At 39.7% G+C, this 27,001-nt stretch overlaps 1 protein-coding gene across 4 annotated transcripts in view; it reads left to right on the top strand.

Moving 5' to 3' along the window:
• Nucleotides 1-23,902, top strand: part of LOC102191785 (zinc finger protein 665-like) — a 46,171-nt gene extending 22,269 nt beyond the window's left edge. For all 4 annotated transcript variants that reach the window (XM_018062969.1, XM_018062971.1, XM_018062970.1 and 1 more), the window contains 3 exons: nt 4,844-4,926; nt 10,131-10,257; nt 20,591-23,902. In XM_018062969.1, the coding sequence (XP_017918458.1) occupies nt 4,912-4,926; nt 10,131-10,257; nt 20,591-23,673 (3,225 nt within the window). In that variant the 5' untranslated portion in view covers nt 4,844-4,911 and the 3' untranslated portion in view covers nt 23,674-23,902. The remainder of the gene's footprint in view (nt 1-4,843; nt 4,927-10,130; nt 10,258-20,590) is intronic.

Genomic DNA, 27,001 nt, shown 5'->3' with positions numbered 1-27,001 from the left:
TCCTAAGCTGTATAAGCTATACTAAAACATGCTAGCACTACCACATTCCTTAAATTTTTAGCTTCTAACTATTCTTCAGTTCAGTTCAGTCACTCAGTCGTTTCCAATTCTTTGCGACCCCACAAATCGGAGCACACCAGGTTTCCCTGTCCATCACCAAATCCCGGAGTTCACTCAGACTCACGCCCATCGAGTCAGTGATGCCATCCAGCCATCTCATCCTCTGTCGTCCCCTTCTCCTCCTGCCCCCAATCCCTCCCAGCATCAGAGTCTTTTCCACTGAGTCAACTCTTCACATGAGGTGGCCAAAAAACTGGAGTTTCAGCTATAGCATCATTCCTTCCAAAGAAATCCCAGGGCTGATCTCCTTCAGAATGGACTAGTTGGATCTCCTTGCAGTCCAAGGGACTCTGAAGAGTCTTCTCCAACACCACAGTTCAAGAGCTTCAATTCCTCGGTGCTCAGCCTTCTTCACAGTCCAGCTCCCACATCCATACAACACTACTGGAAAAACCATAGCCTAGACTAGATGGGCCTTAGTCGGCAAAGTAATGTCTCTGCTTTTGACTATGCTATCTAGGTTGGTCATAACTGTCCTTCCCAAGAGTAAGTGTCTTTTAATTTCATGGCTGCAGTCACCATCTGCAGTGATTTTGGAGCCCCCAAACAATAAAGTCTGACACTGTTTCCACTGTTTCCCCATCTATTTACCATGAAGTGATGGGACCGGATGCCATGATCTTCGTTTTCTGAATGTTGAACTTTAAGCCAACTTTTTCACTCTCCTCTTTTACTTTCATCAAGAGGCTTTTTAGTTCCTCTTCACTTTCTGCCATAAGGCAGGTGTCATCTGCATATCTGAGGTTATTGATATTTCTCCCGGCATTCTTGATTCCAGTTTGTGTTTCTTCCAGTCCAGCTTTTCTCATGATGTACTCTGCACAGAAGTTAAATAAGCAGTGTGACAATATACATCCTTGACATACTCCTTTTCCTTTTTGGAACCAGTCTGTTGTTCCATGTCCAGTTCTAACTGTTGCTTCCTGGCTGCATATAGGTTTCTCAAGAGGCAGGTTAGGTGGTCTGGTATTCCCATCTCTCTCAGAATTTTCCACAGTTTCTTGTGATCCACACAGTCAAAGGCTTTGGCATAGTCAATAAAGCAGAATAGAAGTTTTTGGAACTCTCTTGCTTTTACCATAATACAGAAGATGTTGGCACTTTGATCTCTGGTTCCTCTGCCTTTTCTAAAACCAGCTGGAACATCAGGAAGTTCACGGTTCACGTATTGCTGAAGCCTGGCTTGGAGAATGTTGAGCATTACTTTACTAGCATGTGAGATGAGTGCAATTGTGTGCGTAGTTTGAAGCATTCTTTGGCATAGCCTTTCTTTGCGATTGGAATGAAAACTGACCTTTTCCAGTCCTGTGGCCACTGCTGAGTTTTCCAGATTTGCTGGCATATTGAGTGCAGCACTTTCACAGCATCATCTCTCAGGATTTGAAACAGCTCAACTGGAATTCCATCACCTCCACTAGCTTTGTTCGTAGTGATGCTTTCTAAGGCCCACTTGACTTCACATTCCAGGATTTCTGGCTGTCGGTGAGTGATCACACCATCGTGATTATCTGGGTCATGAAGCTCTTTTTTGTACAGTTCTTCTGTGTATTCTTACCACCTCTTCTTAATATCTTCTGCTTCTGTTAGGTCCAGACCATTTCTGTCCTTTATCGAGCCCATCTTTGCATGAAATGTTCCCTTAATATCTCTATATTTCTTGAAGAGATCTTAGTCTTTCCCATTCTGTTGTTTTCCTCTATTTCTTTGCCTTGATCGCTAAAGAAGTCTTTCTTATCTGTTCTTGCTTTTCTTTGCCTTGTTCGCTAAAGAAGTCCTTCTTATCTGTTCTTGTTGGAACTCTGCCATTCAGATGCTTATATCTTTCCTTTTCTCCTTTGCTTTTCGCCTGCTCTTCTTTTCACAGATATTTGTAAGGCTTCCCCAGACAACCATTTTGCTTTTTTGCATTTCTTTTCCCATGTGAGATAGGTCTTAATCACTGTCTCCTGTACAAGGTCGCGAACCTCATTCCATATTCATCAGGCATAGTTCATCCTATCTATCAGATCTAGGCCCTTAAATCTATTTCTCACTTCCACTGTATAATCATAAGGGATTTAATTTAGATCATACCTGAATGGTCTAGCGGTTTTCCCTGCTTTCTTCAATTTAAGTCTGAATTTGGTAATAAGGAGTTCATGATCTGAGCCACAGTCAGCTCCTGGTCTTGTTTTTGTTGACTGTGTAGAGCTTCTCCATCTTTGGCTGAAAAGAATATAATCTGATTTCGGTGTTGACCGGCTGGTGACATCCATGTGTAGAGTCTTTTGTGTTGTTGGAGAGGGTGTCTGCTACGATCAGTGCATTGTCTTTGCAAAACTCTACAATTCTTTGCCCTGCTTCATTCCGCATTCCAAGGCCAAAGTTGCCTGTTACTCTAGGTGTTTCTGACTTCCTACTTTTGCATTCCAGTTCTCTATCATGAAAAGGACATCTTTTGGGGGTGTTAGTTCTCAAAGGTCTTGTAGGTCTTCATAGAACTGTTCAGCTTCAGCTTCTTCAGCATTACTGGTTGGGGCATAGACTTGGATTACTGTGATATTGAATGGTTTGCCTTGGAAGCGAATGGAGATATTCTGTCGTTTTTGAGATTGCATCCAAGTACTGCATTTCGGACTCTTTTGTTGACCATGATGGCCACTCCATTTCTTAATTATTCCTAAACCCTAAGTTCCACAAACTTCCTTTGCCATGAACATTTCCCTCACAAATAGGTCTCAGATGACCATCCTTCCCATGGCCTCAAGCTGCGTCCTACATGCTCAACCTGGAACACTCTTTGTAAAGATCCTTGAACAAATGTCAATGGTTAACTTTATGGATTTATTTCTGGGCACAACTGCAGAAGGCTTTGTGCCTTCTGCTCCTCTCAAGGACAGTAAGCACCTTAACATTCTTTCAGTCAACTTAACCAAGGAAAGCAGAAACAAGTCACAATCACAAGACCTAACTCCTTCGTCCCGGGTCCGTGACTGCGGGACAAGGAGAGGGGGTTGCGGCCATGCCTCCATTTTCTCAGTAATGCCTAATGTGGCTCCCAACACACATGTTTTGTACCCTCTGACCAGAGATTCCCCTTCAGGTAGTTTGTGTTGGTCCACAGCTCAAGAATGTTTAAGATGGCCCAGTTGATTTCAGTCTGGATCCTTCACTGAGGATCAGGACTCTTGAGTCCTCCGAGTCCTGAGGGCTGAGATCTGGGCTGAGGAGGGGGTGCGCTGTTCTGAGTCGGGATGGATCAGGGCCTGCTGTGTGACCTGAAGGCAATTGCCTGGTCAGCGAGGTGACTCCTGAGCTGTGTACATGAGGCCTCACCAGGAGGGGAGTGTGATCTGAGGGAAATTGTGGGAAAGTCCCATATTGGTCTCTCTGCAGAAGTTGACCGTCCTGAGTCCCTCCTGAGACAGTGGCCACAGGGGACTGTCTGTTCCTCTTTATGAGGGCTTCCCTGTGTGTGTGGTTGGGTCTCAGGAAGGGTGCTGGGGTCCAGCCCTGGTGCATCCAGGGTAATTCGAAGTGGGGCAGAGTGGCGATTGATTTAGAGAGTGATAAGGAAAGAATGTTGTAGATAAGAAAATAGAGGAGAGAAAGAGGCTGATATGCCTTGGTTTACATAGTAAGCCAATAAAATCCCAGACAAGGAGTTTGTCCTATTCACGGAAGCCACAGGTGCCCTCCTGGTCTCCTGAGGGAGTGAAGACACAGAACATCTTCCTGTTCAGATCTTAGAAATCCGGGCATTAAGTCAACGCAGGGAGCCTCTATGCTCCAAGGGATCAGCCAGAAAAAAGAGTAAGTGAGAGTAAAAAAAGACACAGGGTGACCAAGCTTCTTCTAGCAAGGCCCGTTACTTTTATTTTCAAAAGGGACTTTATACCTTTCCCACAAATGATGTTGTGTATGTTATCTTCTGGCCTTGGAGGCCTGTGAACATTTTATGACCCTCTTTTGATAAAGGCAGTTCAACCAGAAAACTTATTTTCCCTTGAAATGTTTTTTCTTTATATTTCTAATCTATGTCAGCCTCAGAAAAATGTTAAACAGAGTTACATTTCTCACAGAGCAAAAGTGCAGTGAGTTACAAGAAAGAACCAATTAGCTCAGAAGTCTGATGTGGTTAATTTCAAGGCTATACTTGTTTTTCTTACATTCCAACTATGTTAACTAATGCAGTCCCAGGTGCGCAGTGGATAAGAGATATGGGAATTTAGCAACAAGCGTTGGCCCAATAATGAAATCCTACACCAGGACTACTCTAAAAACTTTTAACTCTTTAAAAGGCTCTATGTTTTAGGCTTCCCGTGCCTCTCACAGCTGGGAGGCTGTGAACAATCATATGCGTAGCTGCTGTAAGAGTCTGGATAAACCTGCCCAGCAAGCTAGAATGCTGACAGAGGGGGTTTGATTTGAAATATTCCTCTCATGTCCAGGAGACGTATTAGCTAGAGTCCTAAGTTGATTTTTCCAGAGAAAGGTGGTCGGGGATAGCCCTCTGTTAATGTCAGAAGAGTTGGTGAAAGGCATGATATAGTAAAACAGACAGATTCTGGTTTTGGGATAGATGCTCGAGAAGGGGGTCCCCTCGAGACCTGATCTCGCCTTTGCCCATTAGGCCTTTTCCTCATGACCTTTGCCATGGGCAGGATTCCCCATGCTGGCTCCAGGCAGAAGGGGATGTGTTGACTCTAAGCATTAAACAGCATGTTTTCAACTTTCATGATAGACCTCTGAAGACTCGTGTTGCCGGAGGAAGCCCTGAAGTTAAGGACGAGGAAAGAAAAGGAGTGAGGCATGGCTATTTCTCAGGTAAGGTCATATTTAGTCTGTCCTTCCTGAAATGCCCTTCTCTGGACTCGCTAATTGTGTCTGACTCTGGAGTGTCCGGTGTGACTCCTGTACACGCACACTCACCCGGGGCCTTCCCTCAGGTCCTGTCGTCACCACCTAGATCCCATCTCCCCATGGCCCAGTGACGTGGCACTTGTGAGGAGGCTCCCCTGGTCACTGTCCAGGGCAGGGCTTCTCACCCACAGGTTGGAGATGGGGTCTCAGTGTTGTTGGCAGCAGGGATTGCTTAGGGCCTATCTGGATGAGCTGTCTGCTCTCTGTCAACCAGGGTAAAGAAACTGCACCTGGAAATCAGGTGTTAGTATGCACAATAGCTGGTAAAATCTGGGAATCAGAGCAGTTGAGCCTGTCCTTTCCCTTTTGTGTATCTTGACATCCTTGTGAATATACCTTACATATATATACAGAAAGAATTATTTCTGAGTACTGTGTTCTGTTCAGTTGGCTTATTTGTCTGTTTTTATATCAGTACCACATCACCTTGATTATCTTATAATAGGTGTTGAAATAGAAAGACGTCCATCTTCCTTCAAGAGTTTTGCTGTTTGCTCTTTGAATACTTCTGTGACTTTCACCATATTTTATTCTGCTTCTACAAAGATTGCCATGACAGTTTTGATAATGAGTTAATTGGTTGCTTGACCTTTTGTGTGGTTATTAAAGACTCTTTTATGATATTACATGTTTCTTTTGTAATCTCTATGATTTTTACTGAGGAAACTTTGTCATGTGGGAAAGAAGATACATTTCCTTCTTTTTCAATTTGGAGACCTTTGATTTCGTTTTCTCATCTAATTGCCCTAAGGGTTTCAGTGCTTTGTTGAAGTATAGTGCAGAGTGTGCATCCTTGAGGAAAAGCTTTCATTCTTTCCCCATTGCTGTGCTCTTTTCATAATGGCATTTATTATGTTGATGTTGGTATAATTTATTTTTTGTAGTTTGTTGAGTGTTCCATCTTGAAAGGTTGTCAAATTTTTGTTGAATGTTTTTTTCTGCATCAAGACGATCCTGTTGTTTTCCCCTTTAATCTGTTAATGTAGTGTGTCATATTGATTTTTGTATGTTGAATTCTCCTTGCCTTACATGAATAAAATCCACTTGGTTATGGTGTCAGATCTTTTTATTTATTTATTTAAATTATTTTAATTGAAGGATAGTTGCTGTAGAGAAGTTGTTGTTTTCTGCAAATGTCAACATGAATCAGCCATAGGTATACATATGTCCCCTCCCTCCCATCTTCTTCCCTATCCCACCCCTGTAGGTTGTTAGAGAGCCCCTGTTTGAGTTCCCTGAGTCAGTCAGCAAATTCGCATTGGCTCTCTACTTTATATATGGCAATGTAAGTTTCCATGTTACTCTCTCCATACATCTCACCTTCTCCTTCCTCCCCTTCCCCCTCCATCTGTTCTCTGTGTCTGTTTCTCCAGATCTTTTTAATATGTGTTGAAGTGGGTTTGCAAGTATTTTAATTTTGCATCAGTATTCATCAGGGGTATTGGTTTCTAGTTTTCCTTTCTTGTGTCTTTGGGAAATCAGCAAACTATTAGAATCATGCTTGCTTCATAAAATTAGCAGGATTAGTGGTAATTCTTTTGTAAATGTTTGGTAGAATTTGGTCCTGGATTTTCCTTAGAGGTTTCTGACTACTTTTTAAATCTCTCTAGTTATAATTGGTTTCCCTGATGGCTCAGATCATAAAGAATCTGCCTGCATTGCGGGAGACCCAGGTTCTATCCCTGGGTTGGAAGCTTCCCTGGAGAAAGGAATGGCTGTCTAGTCCAGTATTCATGTCTGGAGAAATTCCATGGACAGAGGAGCCTTGTGGGCTACAGTCCATGAGGTCACAAAGAGTCAGACATGACTGAGTGGCTAACACTTTCACTTTCAACCCTTCTCAATTATTTTATTTCTTAATAAGTAAAATAGTTTGTATGTTTCTAAGAATTTGCCAGTATCTCCTGTATACTGTCACTTATAGGCATTATTGGTCATAGTACTTCCTATCTTTAGAAACTTTCTTTGACATCAGTTGTAATCCCTCCTGTTTCATATCTGTTTTTAGTTATTTGGATCATTTTTTCTCTTGTCCTTAGTCTAGGTGGGGGTTTTCCTATACAGTTATTCAAAACATCAACTCTTGGCTTATTATTATATTTTTCTACTTTCTATTGTATCTCTGGTTTAATCTTTCTTTCTTACATGTTTCCTTCTGCTAAACTTGAGTTTAGTTTGTTTTCAGTTTTTTGCTTCCTAGAGGTCTAAAAATATTCAGATTTAAGATATTTTCTTTTTTTTACTGTAAGCATTTAACCTTTCAGACTTTCCTTTTAGTACAGTGGTCTCTGTGTGTTATAAGTTTTGTAATGTTGTTTTTTCGTTTTGATCCATGTATTTTAAAATTTCCATGTGATTTTTTTCTTAGAGCCATTTGTGGTGTAAGAGTGAGCTGTTTAATGTCCACATGTGAGAAAGTTTCTTTTTTTCTTGTGTTTATTTTGTTGTTGTTAGGGAAGATACTTTTATGTTATCAGTCTCTTAAAATGGTTAATTTTGGCCTAACGTGGTCTCTCATAGAGAATGGTTTCTGTGTCCTTGAGATACATGTGTTTTCTGCTTTTTTTGGGCCGTGTGATCTGTACATGCCTGTTCAATATTTGCTTCATTTTTCTGAGATATCTAATGTTAGATGTATATATATTTTTACTTGTTACAGCTTTTGGGTAAATTGACCATTTTATCATTATACAATATTTATCTCATTGCACTTTTTTTTTCTTCAGTTTATTTTGTCTGATATAACAGTCTCCCCTGCTCTCTTTAGGATGGACTGTCTTTTTCCATCCTTTCACTTTTCACCTGTCCATGTCCTTAGGTTTGTGAGTACTACCTGTTTCAACTCTGACGAACTCTGTGTCTCTTGCCCTGGTTTTTTCCTCCTGTTACTTCTTCTAGTGGCCCCTGCTCCTGTGCATCGTATGGTGGTGAAAGACAGGCACCCTGGACAGCTCCTTTCGTGCCACTGTAATTTCCGAGGGAATGTATTGAATGTTTCCTTCCTATCATGATGTTTCTTCAGATAGTCTTGCTTAATGACTGTATTTTTTTCCATATTATTTTTTGCCAAGATTTTTAATTCTCCGAGAAATTTTTTACTTTGCTGTTGTGATAATTCTTTTTTGTCATAATCTAATGACTCTTCTAATTTGAAATCAGTTTTATTAATGGGAAAAAAAGCAAAGTCTTTGGCTTCTGTTAATGCCTTGCTGTGTAAATTTAAACGGATAAAATTGTATCTTTGTATATGGTAATGTTATTATGAATTGAGTTCAAGTATTCTTTTTTTTTTTTAATGTTTTTACCGGTTTTCTTTTGGTAGCCTAGTATAGAATCCTGTTGACAACCTCAGCTGAGTACAAAAAATACATTTTTATCATCTGAAGGATGCTGAAATACATGTGAATAAAATGATAATATAAAATTATCCAAAAAATCTATCAAAAGACAAATCCTCTCATTTCAGTTAATTTTTTATAGATAAGTATGCATGCATGTGCAAGTCTGGTTTAGACAGAAGACATCATAATTTAAAAACAAAATATCACTGTTTTTTTCAGTTGAAATTATGTTATCAGTATAATCTGTGGCCTTGAAATTTTCTAAACAATCCTTAGTGTTTTAAGTAGTAAATTACTAACAGTTGTGTTTCTGTATCCACGTCTATAATGACCTTTCATGCCATTTCACATTGTTCACCTTGGACTTTTTTTTTTCATATTAATACAATATTTATTTGTTTTCCTTTTGTCAAACCCTGAGCCCACCACTTTGGCCAGGCTGCCTGGGGAGTTCCAGGAAAGGGAACATACAGGGCAGACATAGGAGAAAGAACTATGGGAGGTGGAAACAGCTCCTTCATATCGTGAAAAGGTGAACTAGACCACCATCAGGCAAAAGAGCCCCATGGCCTTTGAGAGGGCCAAGCCACGTGGCTTACAAGAACTACTGTTTCAGAAAAGGGTTCCTGGCATAACAGTGATGAAGCTCCCGAACACAGTCCCACTTCCAGCCCTGGAGCCAGCCACCCCTGCTGTGGCAGCTCCAGCTCCAGGGAACTTGGCTGCTGTGTCAAAGTCCTTTGAAATGGCACTGGTTTGGAAGCTCTGGGTAGGAATAAGTGAGATGGTCCGGGGATCTGGGCCTGCCAAGCTGCTGTGGCACTCATCAGTCAGTGTCTCCAGTCCTTCACCACCACTGTGGACAGTGATCACTCAACAGGGGGGAGGTTCTCCCGATCAGGGAGGGGGTAGAGCCTAATTTGGCACAGGTGTCCATTTTCAAGGGATGAAGGCCCGAGGCCCGAGAGCTGCTCCCCCTGCAGAGAAGACAGAGGGGCAGGGAGAAGGCTCACCTTGGACTTCTTTCAAGTTTTCTTTAGGAGCCCTCTGTCAAAGGACTTGTAATGTTCTCTGTATTAACTGTTAGATGCTTAAGCTTCAGTTGCTGAGCCCAAGCTTCTGAGTTCAGGTGCTTCATGTAACATTTCTTACCTTCTTGATCTGAGTCAAGTTTCTCAGAGTGTCTGTGACACAGGTTTTCTTCTCTAAGGTGGGAACAGATGGTTCTTTAATGAGCTATTATATTGATGACAGGTTCTTGCCTGTAAAGTACTTATTTAATGTTTAGAGTAATACTATAGTAATTCAGAGCAACAGGAAGCCTTCAGACACTTTTAGTCCTTGCTGCTGTTATCAACATCATACCTGAAAATTTTGGCCTTTCCATTAAAAGTGCCGTGGACTTTGTCATCTCTGAAGACACCACTCATGCTGTACCTCATCTAGATCATGAATTGCACTCACTGGGTAGAACATAATATGTGACACTTCTGTATAGCCAAAACAGTGTTGAGCTTTATTTTTATATATTTCATGGACTTTGAACAGTGATGAAAAATCCATATTAATTGGAGGATCTCATAAGGCCATATGAAAAACCATAAGAAATTAAAATTAGAGATGCATAATTTCTCCAGATACCCCTGCGTGGATCTGTTAGAACACACACTTCAACCAAGTCAATCCGTACCCCTTACTACCCTTTCTCTTTTGCATGAAAATGAGAACTTTTCATGGCCCTTTTGGTGACATGTGGTTTCATTTCAGGAACGACTGACCTCTGAGGATGTGGCCATCGAATTCACTCAGGAGGAGTGGGAATTCCTGGACCCTGCTCAGAGGGCCTTGTACAGGGACGTGATGCTGGAGACCTACAGAAACCTGCTGTCTGTGGGTGAGGATGACTTCCTTCCAGAGCTGTCCTTGGGTATCTTCATTTTCCCTGTGTGCCCCTTGGGAGGCCCTGATGTCTTTCATCTGAGAGTTCTGGTTACTGGGGCATGACACAACTTCACAAAGTTAAACTGACCCTCTTCAGATGCTGTGTCTGTTTCATGTCATATATGAGGTTGTCCCAGAGGTTAATTATCTACAAAGCTCACTAGCAAATGTTAACAAAAAAATACCAAAAAACCCGATTTCCTATTTTCTACCTTTTGACTTTTGGCTCAGGGTTTAAAAAAATCCACAGCACTTTAGATTTCTTTCTTCTGATAATGCTGAATATCTACTGGTTTGTTTTTGCTTACTTGTTTACTTTTTTTTAGCTGCACCATTCTACATGTGGAATCTTAGTTCCCTCCTAAGGATCAAACCTTCCCCCCCTGCATTGGAAATGCAGAGTCTTAACCACTGGATCACCAGGGGAGTCCCAGAATTTCTGTTTCTGATCTGAATATTATCTCCACATTGGAGCATGAGAAAAAGCTCTGGACAGTGGGGAGTGATGTAAAAGTAGCCAAAACTACAACATATAAAGAAAAACGAGTATCTCAAAAGGGCTGTTTTTTTCTGTTTAGAACTGGAACAAGTTGGTGGATTGGATCCTCTGTGGTTGTTACTTAGTAAATTGTAAGAGTGGGTAGGGAGATCATCTTTTTGATCTTAGATCCTGCAAGGGGAGCATATGTGACTCTCACGCTCTTAGCTTGCCATCTGTAGGCTGAGCGCATGGTCCCATCTCAAGATGCTGTAATGTCTGACCTTCATGTTGTGTTAGTTTTACTCTTGTGCTGCTCTGCCCCGTCTGGGAATGTCAACTGTTCCTGATGTTCCATCCTCCTTACTTTGTATCATTTTACCTCTTCAACTTCTTTGAAATCTATTCCTGAGGGTCTGAAAGTTTATCTGGTTTCCTTGCTTTGATAATCCACCTATGTTTAATTGTCAGCCTCTGGTGAGTCTCTGTGGAATGGATTTAGTAGGTAACAGAAAACTGTGATGGAGACACTATTCCTAATGTTATTTTCTTGCTCTGTACAAAGTCACCACTTGAAGTCTCCACTTGAAGCTATCCTGTAGAGTGGTTAGTTCTTGGATTATGAGAGAGAAAGTATCACGAGAGCCTGATACATCTTTCCAGGTTATTTTCTGGCTTTGGAGACTCTGTCAAGGGCACCATGACAGTGTTGTTGCTGTGTATCAAGGACCATATATTTTAGCCTCTGTAAATGGCACGGGAATTTATCCCAGGACAACTTTGTCCAAGTTCACATTCTCGTATCTATGAGGCTATTCGCTGCACTGTTGTTCTGTGCGTTGTAGTTATTTTTTAATTTATCACTGAGTTCAAATTTCTGTGTTACTCTTTGTGTTTCTGTTTTGTATTTGCAACACGTTGGATGTTTGATTGGGGAATGGTCCCTATGGTGGAACTGGTGATCAGTCCCTCTTAAAATTCTTTATATATTCTTTGTACTCACTTACTCTCAGATGTATGATTTCTACATATTTTCTCTTCTACTGTTGATTGTCTTTTCAGACTCACTGCAGTGTAATGCAGAGTAGTTTATAATTTTGATACAGTTTAATTTATTAATATCTGGTTTTATTTTGTGGCCTGTGCTTTTGGTGTTATATCTGGTAAATCATTTGTGGGTCCAATTTGCAGAAACATTTCCTGCACATTTACTTCTAGGAGTTTTATACATTTGGGACTTAGGTTTAGGTCTTTGAACCATTTTGAGTTCGCTTTTGTCTGTAGTGTAAGATAATGTTCCAAGTAAATTCTTTTGCTGGTGGGTATTCAGTTTTGTCAACATGTCTTGTTTCATAGACTGCTGCCCCCATTTAGTAGTTTTTATACCCTTGTGAAACATCTTTTAGGAACATCTCCGCAAGAGGTGTTTTTGTTTTTGTTTTAACCATTCTTTTTAGGTATGCTGCTGCCTCTGCTGCTAAGTCGCGTCAGTCGTGTCTGACTCTGTGTGACCCCACAGACGGCAGCCCACCAGGCTCCTCTGTCGCTGGGATTCTACAGGCAAAAACACTGGCTAGGTTGCCATTTCTTTCTCCAAAGCATGCATGCCAATTTGCTTAAGCTGTGTGCGATTCTGTGCGACCCCATAGACGGCAGCCCACCAGGCCTCTCTGTCCTTGGGATTCTCCAGGCAAGAATACTGGAGTGGGTTGCCATTTCCTTCTCCACTTTTTAAGTATAGTTAATTTATAATTTTGTGTTTGAGGTATACAGCAGTTTACAATATATTCAATATAGTTCCCTGAGCTATATCGTAGGTTCTTGTTGTTTATGTATTTTGTATATACATTAGTTTGTAAATATTCAGAGTCCTAATTTATCTCTCCCTTTCCTGCCGCCATCACCATCCTGTACTATCCCCTTTGGTAACCATAAGTCTATTTTTTATTCTGGTGAGCTTATTTTGTGAATAAGTTCATTTGTATCATTTATTTCAGTTTAACGTATAATATCCTATGATATTTGTCTTTGTCTGTTTGATTTCACTTAGACTAATCCCTAAATCTGTCTATATTGCTGCAAAAGGCATTACTTCATTGTGTTTTATGCTGTGGAGGTGGCAACTCACTCCAATGTTCTTGCCTGGAGAATTGTATGGACAGGAGTCTGGCAGCTGCAGGTCATGGGGTCTTAAAGAGTTGGATACGGCTGAGCTACTTTCACTTCACAATATTCCCTTGTATATATGTACCACATATTCTTTATCCCTTTGTCTGTCAGTGAACATTTAGGTGCCGTGTTTTGGCTGGTATAAATAGTGCTGCTAAAAACATTGGGGTGCATGTATCATTTTGAATTAGTTTTCATCCTTTCTGGATATATGCCCAGGATTGGAATTGCTGCTTCATGTGATAGCTCTATTTTTAGTTCTTTATGGAACCTCCATGCTTTTCTCCAAAGTGGCAGTACCAATTTATGTTCCTTCCAACAGTGTAGGAGGGTTCTCTTTTCTCCACACCCTCTCAAGCATTTATTGTTAGTAGACTTTTTGATGGTGGTCATTCTGACCAGTGTGAGGTGATACATTTTTGTGGTTTTGTTTTGTATCTCTCTCATAAGTAGAGACGTCAAGCATCTTTTCAGGTGACTGTTGGCCATCTGTTTGTCTCCTTTGGAGAAGTGTCTGTTTTGATCTTCTGCCCAGTTTTTGATTGGGTTATTTGTTTTGATATTACGCTGTATGAACTGTTTGTATATTTTGGATAAATCCCTTATTATAGGTAGCATCATTTGCATATGTAGTCTCATAGTCCACAAGTTGAATTTTTGTTCTTTTTTTGCTTTCCTTTGCTTTGCTAAAAGGTTTTAAATTCAATTAGGTCTCATTTGTTTGATTTTGCTTTTATTACCATGAGCCTAAGAGATAAAATTCAAAAAAAAATTGCTGACATTTAGTCAGTGTTTGGCATTTGTTTTCCACTATGAATTTTATAGTATCTGGTATTGCATTTAGATGTTTAACACATGTTGAGTTTATTTTTGTATGTGGTGTTAGAGAATGTTGGAATTTCATTCTTTTTCATGTAACTATCCATTTATCCCAGCATCACTTATTAAAGAGACTTCTTCATTCTATATTCTTTCCTCCTTTGTTATAGAATAATTGACTCTAAGTAAATTGGTTTATTTCTGGGTTTTCTGTCCTGTTCTACTGATGTGTGTTTCTGTTTTGTGCCATCATTATACCACTTCCCTGCTGGCTCAGATCGTAAAGCCATCTGCCTACAATGCAGGAGACCCAGGTTCAGTCCCTGGGTCAGGAAGATCTGGAGAAGGAAATGGCAACCTATTTCAGTATTCTTGCCTGGAAAATCCCATGGACAGAGGAACCTGGTAGTCTACAGTCGATGGGGTCACAAAGAGTTGGACACAACTGAGCAACTTCACTTTCACTTTGTTGACTGTCAATTGGTAGTATAGTCTGAACTCAGGGAACATGATTCCTCCAGCTCTGTACTTCTTTCTCAAGATCATTTTAGATATTTTGTGTTTGTATTTTGTATCTGTATTTTGTATTATTTGTATTTTGGTACAAATTAAGTTTTTCTTTGTTTTATGAAATATGTCATTGTTAATTTGATAAGGGTTGCATTGAATATGTAGATTGCCTTGGATAATATGGTCATTTTGACAGTCCAAGAATATGGTATATGTTTGTGCCATCTGTGTCATCTTTGGTATCAGTCATCAGCATGTTATAGTTTCATGAGTACAGTTCTTTTGACTTTTAACGTAGGTTTATTCCTTAGAATTGTATTGTTTTCTCTGAGATGGTGAATGGGATTGTTTCATTAATTTCATTTTCTGATATATCATTATTAGTGTATAGAAATACAGCCGTTTTCTATATATTTTGTATCCAGCAAGTTTACCCTGTTCATTGAAGAGGTCTAGTAGTTATGTGGTGGCATCTTCGGGATTTTCTGTGTGTAGCATCATAGTGACAGTTTTACTTTTCCTTTATTTTTTTTTTTACCTTGAATTCCTTTTATTTCTTTTTCTTTTCTGATTGTTGTGGCTAGGACTTCCAAAAATATGTTCAATTAAAGTGGCAATAGTGAACATTCTTGTCTTACTCATGTTGTTAAGGGGAGTGCTTTCAGTTTTTCCCTGTTGAGTATGATGTTAGCTGTGTGTTTGACATATACAGTCTTAATTATGTTGAGGTAGGGTCCATCTGTGCTGACTTTCTGAAGGGTCTTTTTATCATAAATGGCACTTGAATTTTGTCAGAACCTTTTCTGCATCTATTTATGATCATATGGTTTTTAGTCTTCAACTGTTACTGTGGTGTATCATAGTGATTAACTTGTGGATATTGAGAAATCTTGCATCCCTGCAATAAATCCCACTTGATCGTGGTATGATCATTTCATGTCCTTTAATGTGTTAGTAACAGTTTGAATCTGCTCTTTTGAACTCAGGGAATGTCTAGGAGAATAAAGCCTTTTTCTACAAAAAAGAGTTGGATGCCTCAGAAAGGCTTTTTTAACTGGGAAGGCCTTCCAGAGTCAGTGTCAATCCCTCCTTTCGTTTGATACTCCTCGATCTTGAGATGACCATGTCTGGAAGAAGAAACGAAGTAAATGTCCAATAGAGAGGTTAATCATACTTGGCAGAGGAACCCAGGTTTAGATAGCCTTTTCCTGGATTTTCCTTCTGATTTCTGCTAATAAGATTCTTACACAATATCCTGGAATATTGTGTATGTTTTTCTTGAATATAAGCATTCCATTGTAAGTTACAAAATCAGAGTTGGATACATCACATTGTAAATAGTATAACAGGTATTATCCTGCTTTCTCCATATATCACACGTTTAAAATCTCTCTTGTTTCTGTCCCATACCCATAGTATAATGCCCATAAACCTGCTGAACCAGTTCTTTTCTTTTAAAGTCAGTATATAAGTTTACGCTGTCCGTTATTTTCACAAAGACATGCGGTCACAAGCTGATATCTGACATAAACCTGTGTACCCTATGTTCCACACAGGCCCTTTCTTAGTCCTGACCAGTCCTCACATAGTACCTTGATATGGATGGAAACATTGTTCTTACCTATCACATCCCTCCACCTTCTACATACTCTCACTGTAAAGATAATGTCTGATCATTTATTGAACATGTTTCTCAGGACATGACCTAAATCACTCTGTGCATCCATGATGACTCACAACCCATTTCGAGATGGGGTGGTTGAATAATAGTTAAACAGACTACTTCTGTCTTGTATCTTCTTTGATATTTTCTTTCTAAGTTCCTTGTATTTATTTTTTAATATTTTCTAGTCTATTCATTCGGTGAGTGGTCATGTTTACAAATAAGTTTTTTCAGTCGTCCCAGTAGGTTCAGATTCATATCCTGGTCCTCTTACCACTTTGTGGGCCAATTGGGTGTGTCTCCTACTCTGATTAGAGGAAAGCTTGTTAGTTTACCTCAAGCCTTTTAAAGCAAATTAGTGCTGTCAGTAGTACATGTTTTATAGTAAATACTCAAAATTTATTTGTCTAAAAAAGGTAATATCTATATTCTGTCATGTTCTTTATGATATGACTTTATCTACATTATATCTTTTTTGAAAATATAAATGTATTTATTTTAATTGGAGGTTAATTACTTTACAATATTGTATTGGTTTTGCCATACATCAACATGAGTCCACCACAGGTATACACATGTTCCCCATCCTGAACCCCGCTCCCTCCTCCCTCCCCGTACCATCCCTCTGGGTCATCCCAGTGCACCAGCCCCAAGCATCCAGTATCATGCATCAAACCTGGACTGGCGATTCGTTTCATATATGATATTATACATGTTTCAATGCCATTCTCCCAAATCATCCCACCCTTTCCCTCTCCCACAGAGTCCAAAAGAATGTTCTATACATCTGTGTCTCATTTGCTGTCTTGCATACAGGGTTATCGTTACCATCTTTCTAAATTCCATATATATGAGTTAGTATATTGTATTGGTATTTTCCTCTCTGGCTTACTTCACTCTGTGTAATAGGCTTCAGTTTCATCCACCTCATTACAACTGATTCAAATGAATTCTCTTTAATGGCTGAGTGATACTCCATTGTGTATATGTACCACAGCCTTCTTATCTGTTCATCTGCTGATGGACATCTAGGTTGCTTCCATGTCCTGGCTATTATAAACAGTGCTGTGATGAACATTGGGGTACACATGTCTCTTTCAATTCTGGTTTCCTCAGTGTGTATGCCCAGCAGTGGGATTGCTGGGTCATAAGGCAGTTCTATTTCCAGTTTTTTAAGGAATCTCCATACTGTTTTCCATAGTTGCTGTACTAGTTTGTATCCCACCTGTAGTGTAAGCAGGTTCCCTTTTCTCCACACCCTCTCCAGCATTTATTGCTTCTGGACTTTTGGATCACAGCCATTATGACTGGCATGAAATGGTACCTCATTGTGGTTTTGATTTGCATTTCTCTGATAATGAGTGATGTTGAGCATCTTTTCATGTGTTTGGTAGCCATCTGTATGTCTTCTTTGGAGAAATGTCTATATAGTTCTTGGCCCATTTTTTGATTGGGTCGTTTATTTTTCTGGAATTGAGCTGCAGGAATTGCTTGTATATTTTTGAGATTGGTTGTTTGTCAGTTGCTTTATTTGCTGTTATTTTCTCCCATTCTGAAGGCTGTCTTTTCACCCTGCTTATAGTTTCCTTTGTTGTGCAGAAGCTTTTAAGTTTAATTAGGTCCTGTTTGTTTATTTTTGCTATTATTTCCAATATTCTGGGAGGTGGGTCATAGAGGATCCTGCTGTGATGTATGTGGTAGAGTGTTTTGCCTATGTTCTCCTCTAGGAGTTTCATAGTTTCTGGTCTTCTGTTTAGATCTTTAATCCATTTTGAGTTTATTTTTGTGTATGGTGTTAGAAAGTGATCTAGTTTCCTTCTTTTACAAGTGGTGACCAGTTTTCCCAGCACCACTTGTTAAAGAGATTGTCTTTAATCCATTGTATATTCTTGCCCCTTTTGTCAAAGATATGGTGTCCATAGATGTGTGGATTTATCTCTGGGCTTTCTATCTTGTTCCGTTGATCTATATTTCTGTCTTTGTGCCAGTACCATACTGTCTTCATGACTGTGTCTTTTTAGTAGAGGCTAAAGTCAGGCAGGTTGATTCCTCCAGTTCCATTCTTCTTTCTCAAGATTGCTTTGGCTATTCGAGGTTTTTTGTATTTCCATACAAATTGTGAAATTATTTGTTCTAGGTCTACATTATATCTTCTTAAAATTTTATTTATTTTTTAATTGAAGGATAATGGCTTTACCAAATTTTGTTTTCTGTCAGACCTCAACTACATTATATCTTGTATGCATTTCACTTGCAACGTTTTTCAGCAATATTGTGTCTGACCCTGGTCAATCAATACACAGAGCACTCGCTTTTTATTTGTTATATTTTGGTGCCATTAAACTAGGTAATTAAGAATAGTACATGGCTAGAGATTAGCCTTCCTTGGTGGCTCAGTGGTAAAGAATTCGCCTGCTAATGCAGAAGATGCTTCCTGATTCCTGAGTCAGGAAGATCCCATGGAGAAGGAAATGGCAACCCACTCCACTATTCTTGCCTGGGAAATCCATAGACTGAGGAGTCCGGTGCACTACAGTCCACAGTGTCGCAAAGAGGCAAACACAACTGAGCGACTGAACAACAACAACATAGGTGGAGACTGCATTGTTTATTGGTTGTTAGAAAACCAGTGAATATTTTACATCTTAATTTATGTGTCATTTACAGATGATGGTCTTTTAGCGTGTATTCTTGCAATACAGTTGACACATACTACTTGTTAACATTGTAAAATGCCTTTTCTTTTTGGATATGTACTTCTATAGCAGATTTAAAAAACTATGTTGTTTCCAAAAAATTGCTTTAGTCGTATTCTTCATTTTCCCATTTGTTTTCAATTATAAACAACCAATTATGAAAAGTTAATTATTAATTGGGTAAGCTTGGTTTTGGATTATTTACTGTTAAAATATGTATTATATTGTTTAGAATGTATTTATGTACAGTAAGTTTGCAGAATACAATGATAGTGTTGTATTTTTCTTCTCAATTTGAGACAATTGTTGATTGATATGTTGCCGGCGACCAGCCCCAGTTGATCCAGGGTAATTCAAACTGAGGACGCCGTGGCGAAAGAGATATATAGATTTAGAGAGAGAGAAGAGTTTGCAGTTAAGAGAAGAGAGGAGAGAAAGAGGCTGTATTCCTTGGTTTACATAGAAAGACAATAAAGCCTCAGACAAGGGACTTTCACCGTCTGTGTAAGGCCACAGGTGCCTGCCTGAATAGCGGAGAGTGCCCTGCCTTGGGCTTGCTCTCATGTGGGTCTTAGAAGCCCAGGCAAATAAGTAGACATGATGAGTCTCTCTGCCCCAGCCGGGAATCAGCCAGAAAATAGAGTAAGAAAGAAAAGAAGACATGAAGGAAGCCAGTCTTTCCAGGAACTGGTCCGAAAAACTGGTCCGTCCTTTATTTTCCAGGAAAAGCTTTTATACTTCTAGTTGTACATAGATATCAATGGATAATACAAAGTCATGCAGGGTCAGCAGCCCTGACCCTTATCAACACCAGGCTTTCTCTCTGCATGCTTAGCTGTATACACAGGTCTTAGGTGATTTACATCATCTGGCCAAGAGGCCTATTAGCATTTCATGGCCCTTTTCTGATAAGGGTCCGTCAAGCAGAAAACTTATTTTCCCTAAAAGTGTTGTTCTTACTAAAGTCTGGTGTCACTCTCAGAAAGCACTAATTAAGGTTACATTCTTACATAGCAAGGACACAACAATTTATAACAAGGAAAGAGTAGTACAGTGATTTATAACAAAGAGAAAATTTATTAACTCAAAAGTCTAGTATTGCTAACATCAAAACTACTATGTTCTTTTTTCTACATCCTAATTACATTGATTAATATCCTCCAGGTGCCTAAAAGATAAAGGATATGGAGGCCTGGCAGCAGTCTTTAACTCAACAATGAAAACCTACACTGATATAATTCTTAGCTCTTCAAAAAAGGCTCTGTATCTTTAAGATGTTTTAAGCTTCATGCCTCTCGCGGTTATGGGGCTGTAAACAATCACATGCGTAGTTGTAAAAGTCAGGACAGATGGGTCAGGTAAGTTAGAAAGCTATCAGAGCCGAGACATTCTTTTTACGCCCAGGAGACTTATTGACTGGAACTCTATGTTAATTCTTTTTAGGGGAAGGTGGTGGGGGACAGCCCCTGTTCATGTCAGAAGCATAAGCGAAAACCATAATGCACTACGGCAGGCAGACTCTGGTTTTGGGGGTAGATGCTCAAGAAAATCCAACAAGGCTCCCTTACGGCCTGACTCGCTTTTACCTGTTGGACCCCTTAACCTCATGACCTTTGTCACTGGTGGGACTCCTGGTGCTGGCTCCCAGCAATACGTTCCTAAGGGTCCTGGTAGAAAAACACTCTGTTTTTGAGAGTTGCTATAAGATTGTCCAATGTGAGTGTGTTTGGCATATGGTTTTTAATACTAGGCTACTGTAATGGTGAATTTATGTTATGCTTTCTTAAGTTAAGAATTATATTCCCTTAGTGTTTCTAAACACTTAAGGTGATCATTGTGGTGTTTCATAACCTGATGTAAGTATTACTTTTGGTGTAATACGTATTCAACATGAAACATTTATTTTTGAATTATTGTGAGCAGGATACCTATGATTCTTTTTATCTTGTAGATATCTCACCTACACATGTGATCAAGCTTTTACAACCCAAAGCGAACAGAGATAAACTAGAAACATTCCAAACATTGATGCTGGGAAGACCTGAAAGCTGTGAAATCAAACATGTTCATCTTTGGGAAAGTCAGGAAAATATGTGTGACTTTGAGTGTCAGGGGAGAGATGACAAAAGAAATTACAAAGGCACACCTGTAAGCCTTAATGGAAATGTGCCTGCTGGAAGAGATTTGCATGATAGAAAGGATGCAGGCATCAAGCCCTTTGCAAACAGGTTTGGATTTAACTTTCAGGATAAACTGCAGATGTTTCAAACTGGTGGAATAATTTCTGAATATAATCAAGTTAAGAGTTCTGTCAACAACAGTTTCTCATTTTCACCACTTCAAAGAATTCCTCCTTGTGTCCAAACCAGTGTTCCTAATATATATGGGAATGATTTTATGAATCCTTCAGTAACAACACAAGAACTCAAAGCGCGCAAGGGAAAACCTTACAGATGTGATGAGTGTGGCAAGGCCTTTCGTGTAAAGTCAAGCCTTTTAAGTCATCAGACAATTCATACTGGAGAGAAGCCTTACAAATGTGATGAGTGTGGCATGGCCTTTCGTGTAAAGTTAACCCTTTTAAGTCATCAGACAGTTCACACTGGAGAGAAACCTTACAAATGTGAAGAGTGTGACAAGGCCTTTCGTGTAAAGTCAAGCCTTTTAAGTCATCAGACAATTCATACTGGAGAGAAACCTTACAAATGTGATGAGTGTGGCAAGGCCTTTCGTGTAAAGTCAACCCTTTTAATTCATCAGACACTTCATACTGGAGAGAAACCTTACAAATGTGATGAGTGTGGCATGGCCTTTCGTGTAAAGTCAAGCCTTTTAAGTCATCAGACAGTTCATACTGGAGAGAAACCTTACAAATGTGATGAGTGTGGCATGGCCTTTCGTGTAAAGTTAACCCTTTTACGGCATAAGACAGTTCATACTGGAGAGAAACCTTACAAATGTGATGAGTGTGGCAAGTCTTTTTGTGTAAAGTCAACCCTTTTGAGGCATCAGACAGTTCATACTGGAGAGAAACCTTACAAATGCGATGAGTGTGGCAAGGCCTTTCGTCTAAAGTCAACACTTTTAAGTCATCAGACAGTTCATACTGGAGAGAAACGTTACAAATGTGATGAGTGTGGGAAGGCCTTTCGTTTAAAGTCAACCCTTTTAAGTCATCAGACAGTTCATACTGGAGAGAAACCTTACAAATGTGATGAGTGTGGCAAGGCCTTTTGTGTAAAATCAAGCCTTTTAAGTCATCAGACAGTTCATACTGGCGAGAAACCTTACAAATGTGATGAATGTGACATGGCCTTTCATGTAAAGTCAACCTTTTTAAGACATCAGACATTTCATACTGGAGAGATACCTTACAAATGTGATGTGTGTGGCATGGCCTTTCGTGTAAAGTTAACCCTTTTAAGTCATAAGACAGTTCACACTGGAGAGAAACCTTACAAATGTGATGAGTGTGACAAGGCCTTTCGTGTAAAGTCAAGCCTTTTAAGTCATCAGACGGTTCATACTGGAGAGAAACCTTACAAATGTGATGAGTGTGGCAAGACCTTTTGTGTAAAGTCAACCCTTTTAAGTCATCAGACAGTTCATACTGGAGAGAAACCTTACAAATGTGATGAGTGTGGCAAGGCCTTTTGTGTAAAATCAAGCCTTTTAAGTCATCAGACAGTTCATACTGGAGAGAAACCTTACAAATGTGATGAGTGTGGCAAGGCGTTTCGTGTAAAGTCAACCCTTTTAAGTCATAAGACAGTTCATACTGGAGAGAAACCTTACAAATGTGAAGAGTGTGGCAAGGCCTTTGCTCACAGCTCACACCTCAGGAGACATAAGAAAAGTCATACAGGAAAGAAATTATTTAAATGTGATATATGTGACAAAGTCTTTGGCCAAAATTCAGCCCTTTTAAGTCATCGAACGGTTCATACTGGAGAGAAACCTTACATATGTGATGAGTGTGGCAAGGCCTTTCGTCTAAAGTCAAACCTTTTAAGGCATCAAACAGTTCATACTGGAGAGAAACCTTACAAATGTGATAAGTGTGGCAAGGCCTTTCGTTTAAAGTCAACCCTTTTAAGTCATCAGACAGTTCATACTGGAGAGAAACCTTGTGATGAGTGTGGTAAGGCCTTTACTGACAGCTCATACCTCAGGAGACATAAGAAAATTCATACAGGAAAGAAATTATTTAAATGTGATACATGTGACAAAGTCTTCAGCCGAAAGTCAAAGCTTGCTCGTCATCACACAGTTCATACTGGAGAGAAACCTTACAAATGTGATGAGTGTGGCAAGGCCTTTCGTCTAAAGTCAACCCTTCTAAGGCATCAGACAGTTCATACTGGAGAGAAACCTTACAGATGTGATAAGTGTGGCAAGGCCTTTCGTGAAAAGTCAACCCTTTTAAGTCATCAGACAGTTCATACTGGAGAGAAACCTTACAAATGTGATGAATGTGGCAAGGTCTTTCGTCTAAAGTCAACCCTTTTAAGGCATCAGACAGTTCATACCGGAGAGAAACCTTATAAATGTGATCAGTGTGGCAAGGCCTTTCATCTAAAGTCAACCCTTTTAAGCCATCAGACAGTTCATACTGGAGAGAAACGTTACAAATGTGATGATTGTGGCAAGGCCTTTCGTCTAAAGTCAACCCTTTTAAGCCATCGGACAGTTCATACTGGAGAGAAACGTTACAGATGTGATGAGTGTGGCGAGGCCTTTCGTCTAAAGTCTACCCTTTTAAGTCATCAGACGGTTCATACTGGTGAGAAACCTTACAAGTGTGATGAGTGTGGAAAAGTCTTCGGTCGAAAACCACATCTTCAACTTCACTGGAGAATTCATAATGGAGAGAGACCTTTCAGATGTAATGAGTGTGGCAAGTTCTTCAGTCAAAATTCACACCTTAAAAAACATTGGAGAATACATATAGAGAAACCTTTCAAATGTTTCGAGTGTGGAAAATCCTTTATTCAGGTCTCAGCACTCACTAAACATCAGAAAATCCATACATGAGAGAAACTCATGTGAATGTGATATATGGTAGAATTCTTGAAATTTCAAAGTTCAAAATTCACACCCTACAGTTGCTCAGAGAATTCATCTTACTGAAAAACCATACAAATATCATGAATGTGGCAACATCTTAGGCTTCATGAGAAAATTCATACTGGATAGAAGGGAGATATAAATGTATTTATGAAAGATTCCTCACCAATTCCACAAATGTTTAAAAAAAAAAAAACCCTATCCTCAGATCCTCAGATCTCACCACTAGTATCAGAGTATTTATCCTGGAGAAAACACACAGCAATGTAATGTGTGTGGCAAGGATCTTACCCAAAAGTCACCAGATAGGAACATAGTGGAGCCATACTTCCCAGACTCAGTGGTTGTGGCAAATCCTTTACCTTTTTCACTCTATGTATTCTCTGATGACTTTAGTTCAGGTACTCTGCAACTGCAATAAGTCCATATTTGAAGAGAAGCTATAGAGATCTTTTTGTGTAAAAGAAACCTGAATTCTACCTCAGCAAAGATGATTCTTTCGGACAGTAGTCCACCATCTTTTTGGTCCTGGCTTTCTGAATAAAGTCACTATTCCTTGCTCAACAAGTAGTCTCTCAGTTTATTGGCCTGTTGTGTGGTGAGCTCTAAGAGCTTGGCTTTGGTAATACATTGATCAAATGCATTTGCTACATGCGTTTCCCGATGGTCTCTGGGAAGGATTCAATGAGATGTAGGGACCGACTTCATTAGATACAATTCATTCACATCTATGTTTCCTGGAAAAGCACACAGCCTGAATTACAAAATTCAATAGTTTGTGTGAATTAGCAACAGGGAGGGGAGAAAATAATGTAATAGGACATGACTCATCACTGTCAGTAGGATCAGGAAGCCCTTCTGTACATAGTCCAGCCTGTTATAAAACATAATGTTCTACCAACTGACCTTGAACAGAGTAGGCAAGATGTTAAAAGGCCTGGGCTTTTCGTAGGAGGAGAGGGAGAGTTACCAGGGACTGATGGTGTGCTAGGAACAATGCATAGGAATAGGGTCATGTTCTCCATTGGATAGAAATAACTGTTGTATGTGTCATTAAAGAAGAGTTACTCTTATTTGTGGAAATTGAAGACAGAGCTGTCATGGTCTTTGTAGACCGGGACCTGAGGAATGGAGTCCACGAGAAGAAGGAAGCAGGCGCCCCAAGTCTCGAGTGAACAGGGGTGCTTTATTTGCAAAAACGCATGTTTGTATATCTTTATACAAGGTAACTTTAAGCAGTAAAAACATTGAGGAAAAACAAAGCGAAGCAAATAAGAGTCTTGAAAGGGCCAGAAAGCATTCCATATCCTGAGGAAGAGGGGCATAACTGAATAGATTACCTTCAAGTAAAAGGTCACTGAAGGGAGTCACTGAAGGGAATCCAAGCAGATGCTCTTTCTCATGACCTCAGTCCTGAGAACTGCATACAGCTCTGCTTGTTCCTGTTTTCCAGACCTGATAAAGAATAGAGTCCTTGAGATTTGGCACACAAAACAAGAAAATATCATGTTGGGTCCTTTAAAGTTGAATGTCCCCTGACAGTTCCCCCTTTTTTACTTTTTCATAATTGGGGATGACTGTAGATACTTTTGTGAAAAAGGTCCTGAGCAAGTGAGTTTGTTTAGTTTCAACAATTTTAGTTGAAAGGCATCGGTATGTTACAATTATAATCACCAGGGTAATTATCACCGTTATAGTTCCAGATCCAATACTATGTGTAATGCCTTGAAACCATCTTTGAGGGTCTAGCCCAGATAATTGATCAGCTAGCTGTTCAACTAAGGTTTCCAAATTGTTGGAAGAGGGTAGACTCTTAAGGTTTCAAGGATTTCCTTTTACAACAATTGTACATTTAAGGAAGCATTATTATGCATATCTTGCAAATGAAATTTGATTTTTTCCCAATTGTAAGAACTGTGGTTGAACCGAAGAGGAGTGATACAAAATTGAGTAAAATTCCAATCACAATTTAATAATACTTGTTTTTGTAAATCTGCTAATTGATCTCCAACCCATTGGATGGCTGTTTTTTAAGTCCTGATTTTTATCTTGAACTTTTTCATCTTTCTGAACCTGAGTGACCCATATAGTATGAGCATCTTTAGTCCAATCTTAAGTAAAGTTTTGTGTTTGAAGTTTGTAAAGCAGTGTCTGCGACAGCGGCAGTGGTACGAATGGCTGTTGATCCCAAAATGCCAAGAATCAAGCATCTAATTAATCACTTAGATCGTCAGAGTAATTTAGTGAGTAACTGGGAGGTAAGTCTTGACATGGGATCCTCTTTCCAGGGTCGTTGGAGATCTGCTGGCAACCACAGACTACATTGAGATCGAAGAATCAAAAGGGATTTGTGTTTTTAGAGAAATAGAGGAATTAAGAGAAGTGTACAGTTTGCAGTCTATACAAATCACAGAACGTAAAGTCTTATTAAATTGTAAGTTTCCTATGGCAGTAACGAAGGGGAACGCAAACTTGTATAAAATATGAATGATTATAATGGAAGGAATAGTTATGACTATGACTCGTCCCTGTGAAATATCCAGTCCAAGTTCTAAGTTCTCAGTGTTTGTAGAAAGTTTCCAGATGTCCCATTGTTCAGGCCCAGTTTGTTTACTGAGGATAATTTGAGGGCGAGGAGGTGCTGTTTCACCGTCAAGTCAGCCAAGGAGTCATTTGTCATGGAAGTGTTCCATTGAACTGTTGGTAATCTTCCATGTTACTTGAGTAACATAATCACACATAGGACTGTTAATATCATCTGAGCAGTTAGATAACCACATACCATAGGTGGTTTTACACCAATCAACAATGCTGTAATTGGCCACAAACATGAATTTCCATGATTTAGCTTGACATCTATCTCAATAAACAGGAGTATATTTAAAATTGTTATAAGTAAACCCCTTACAGTCCAACTTTTGTCCTTGTCCTAGGCAAGAACCTATTGGCACGGTTCTCATAAAAGGACAGGGCAGTAAACAGTCTAAGCAATGTGTGGAAGTTCTCTTTTGGAGGCAGGATGAAAGCCTATGTCTGTCGACTAACATTAATACATAATTCTGCTGGGCCCATGCATAAAGGAAGGATTTTGTAGCCTAGAGAAATGTTAATTAATCTTCCTTCGTCCTCAGGATGAGAGGGCCCCTCCAAGTTCCAAGGAGGTGGCATATGTACTGAGTCATTAGTGGATACAGCCGGTCCTATATCTGTCCATTTTACAACCTGCAATAAAGGGGGGTTAGGTATATAAGCCCAATAGGTGCGATTAGTCAAGTCAGCCTGAGCGGGGGAAGGA

Source organism: Capra hircus, chromosome 18 (assembly GCF_001704415.2).
Source record: "Capra hircus breed San Clemente chromosome 18, ASM170441v1, whole genome shotgun sequence".
Taxonomy (NCBI): Eukaryota; Metazoa; Chordata; class Mammalia; order Artiodactyla; family Bovidae; genus Capra; species Capra hircus.
Note: the sequence above shows the minus strand (reverse complement) of the source record. Positions and strands in the feature narration are given on the sequence as shown.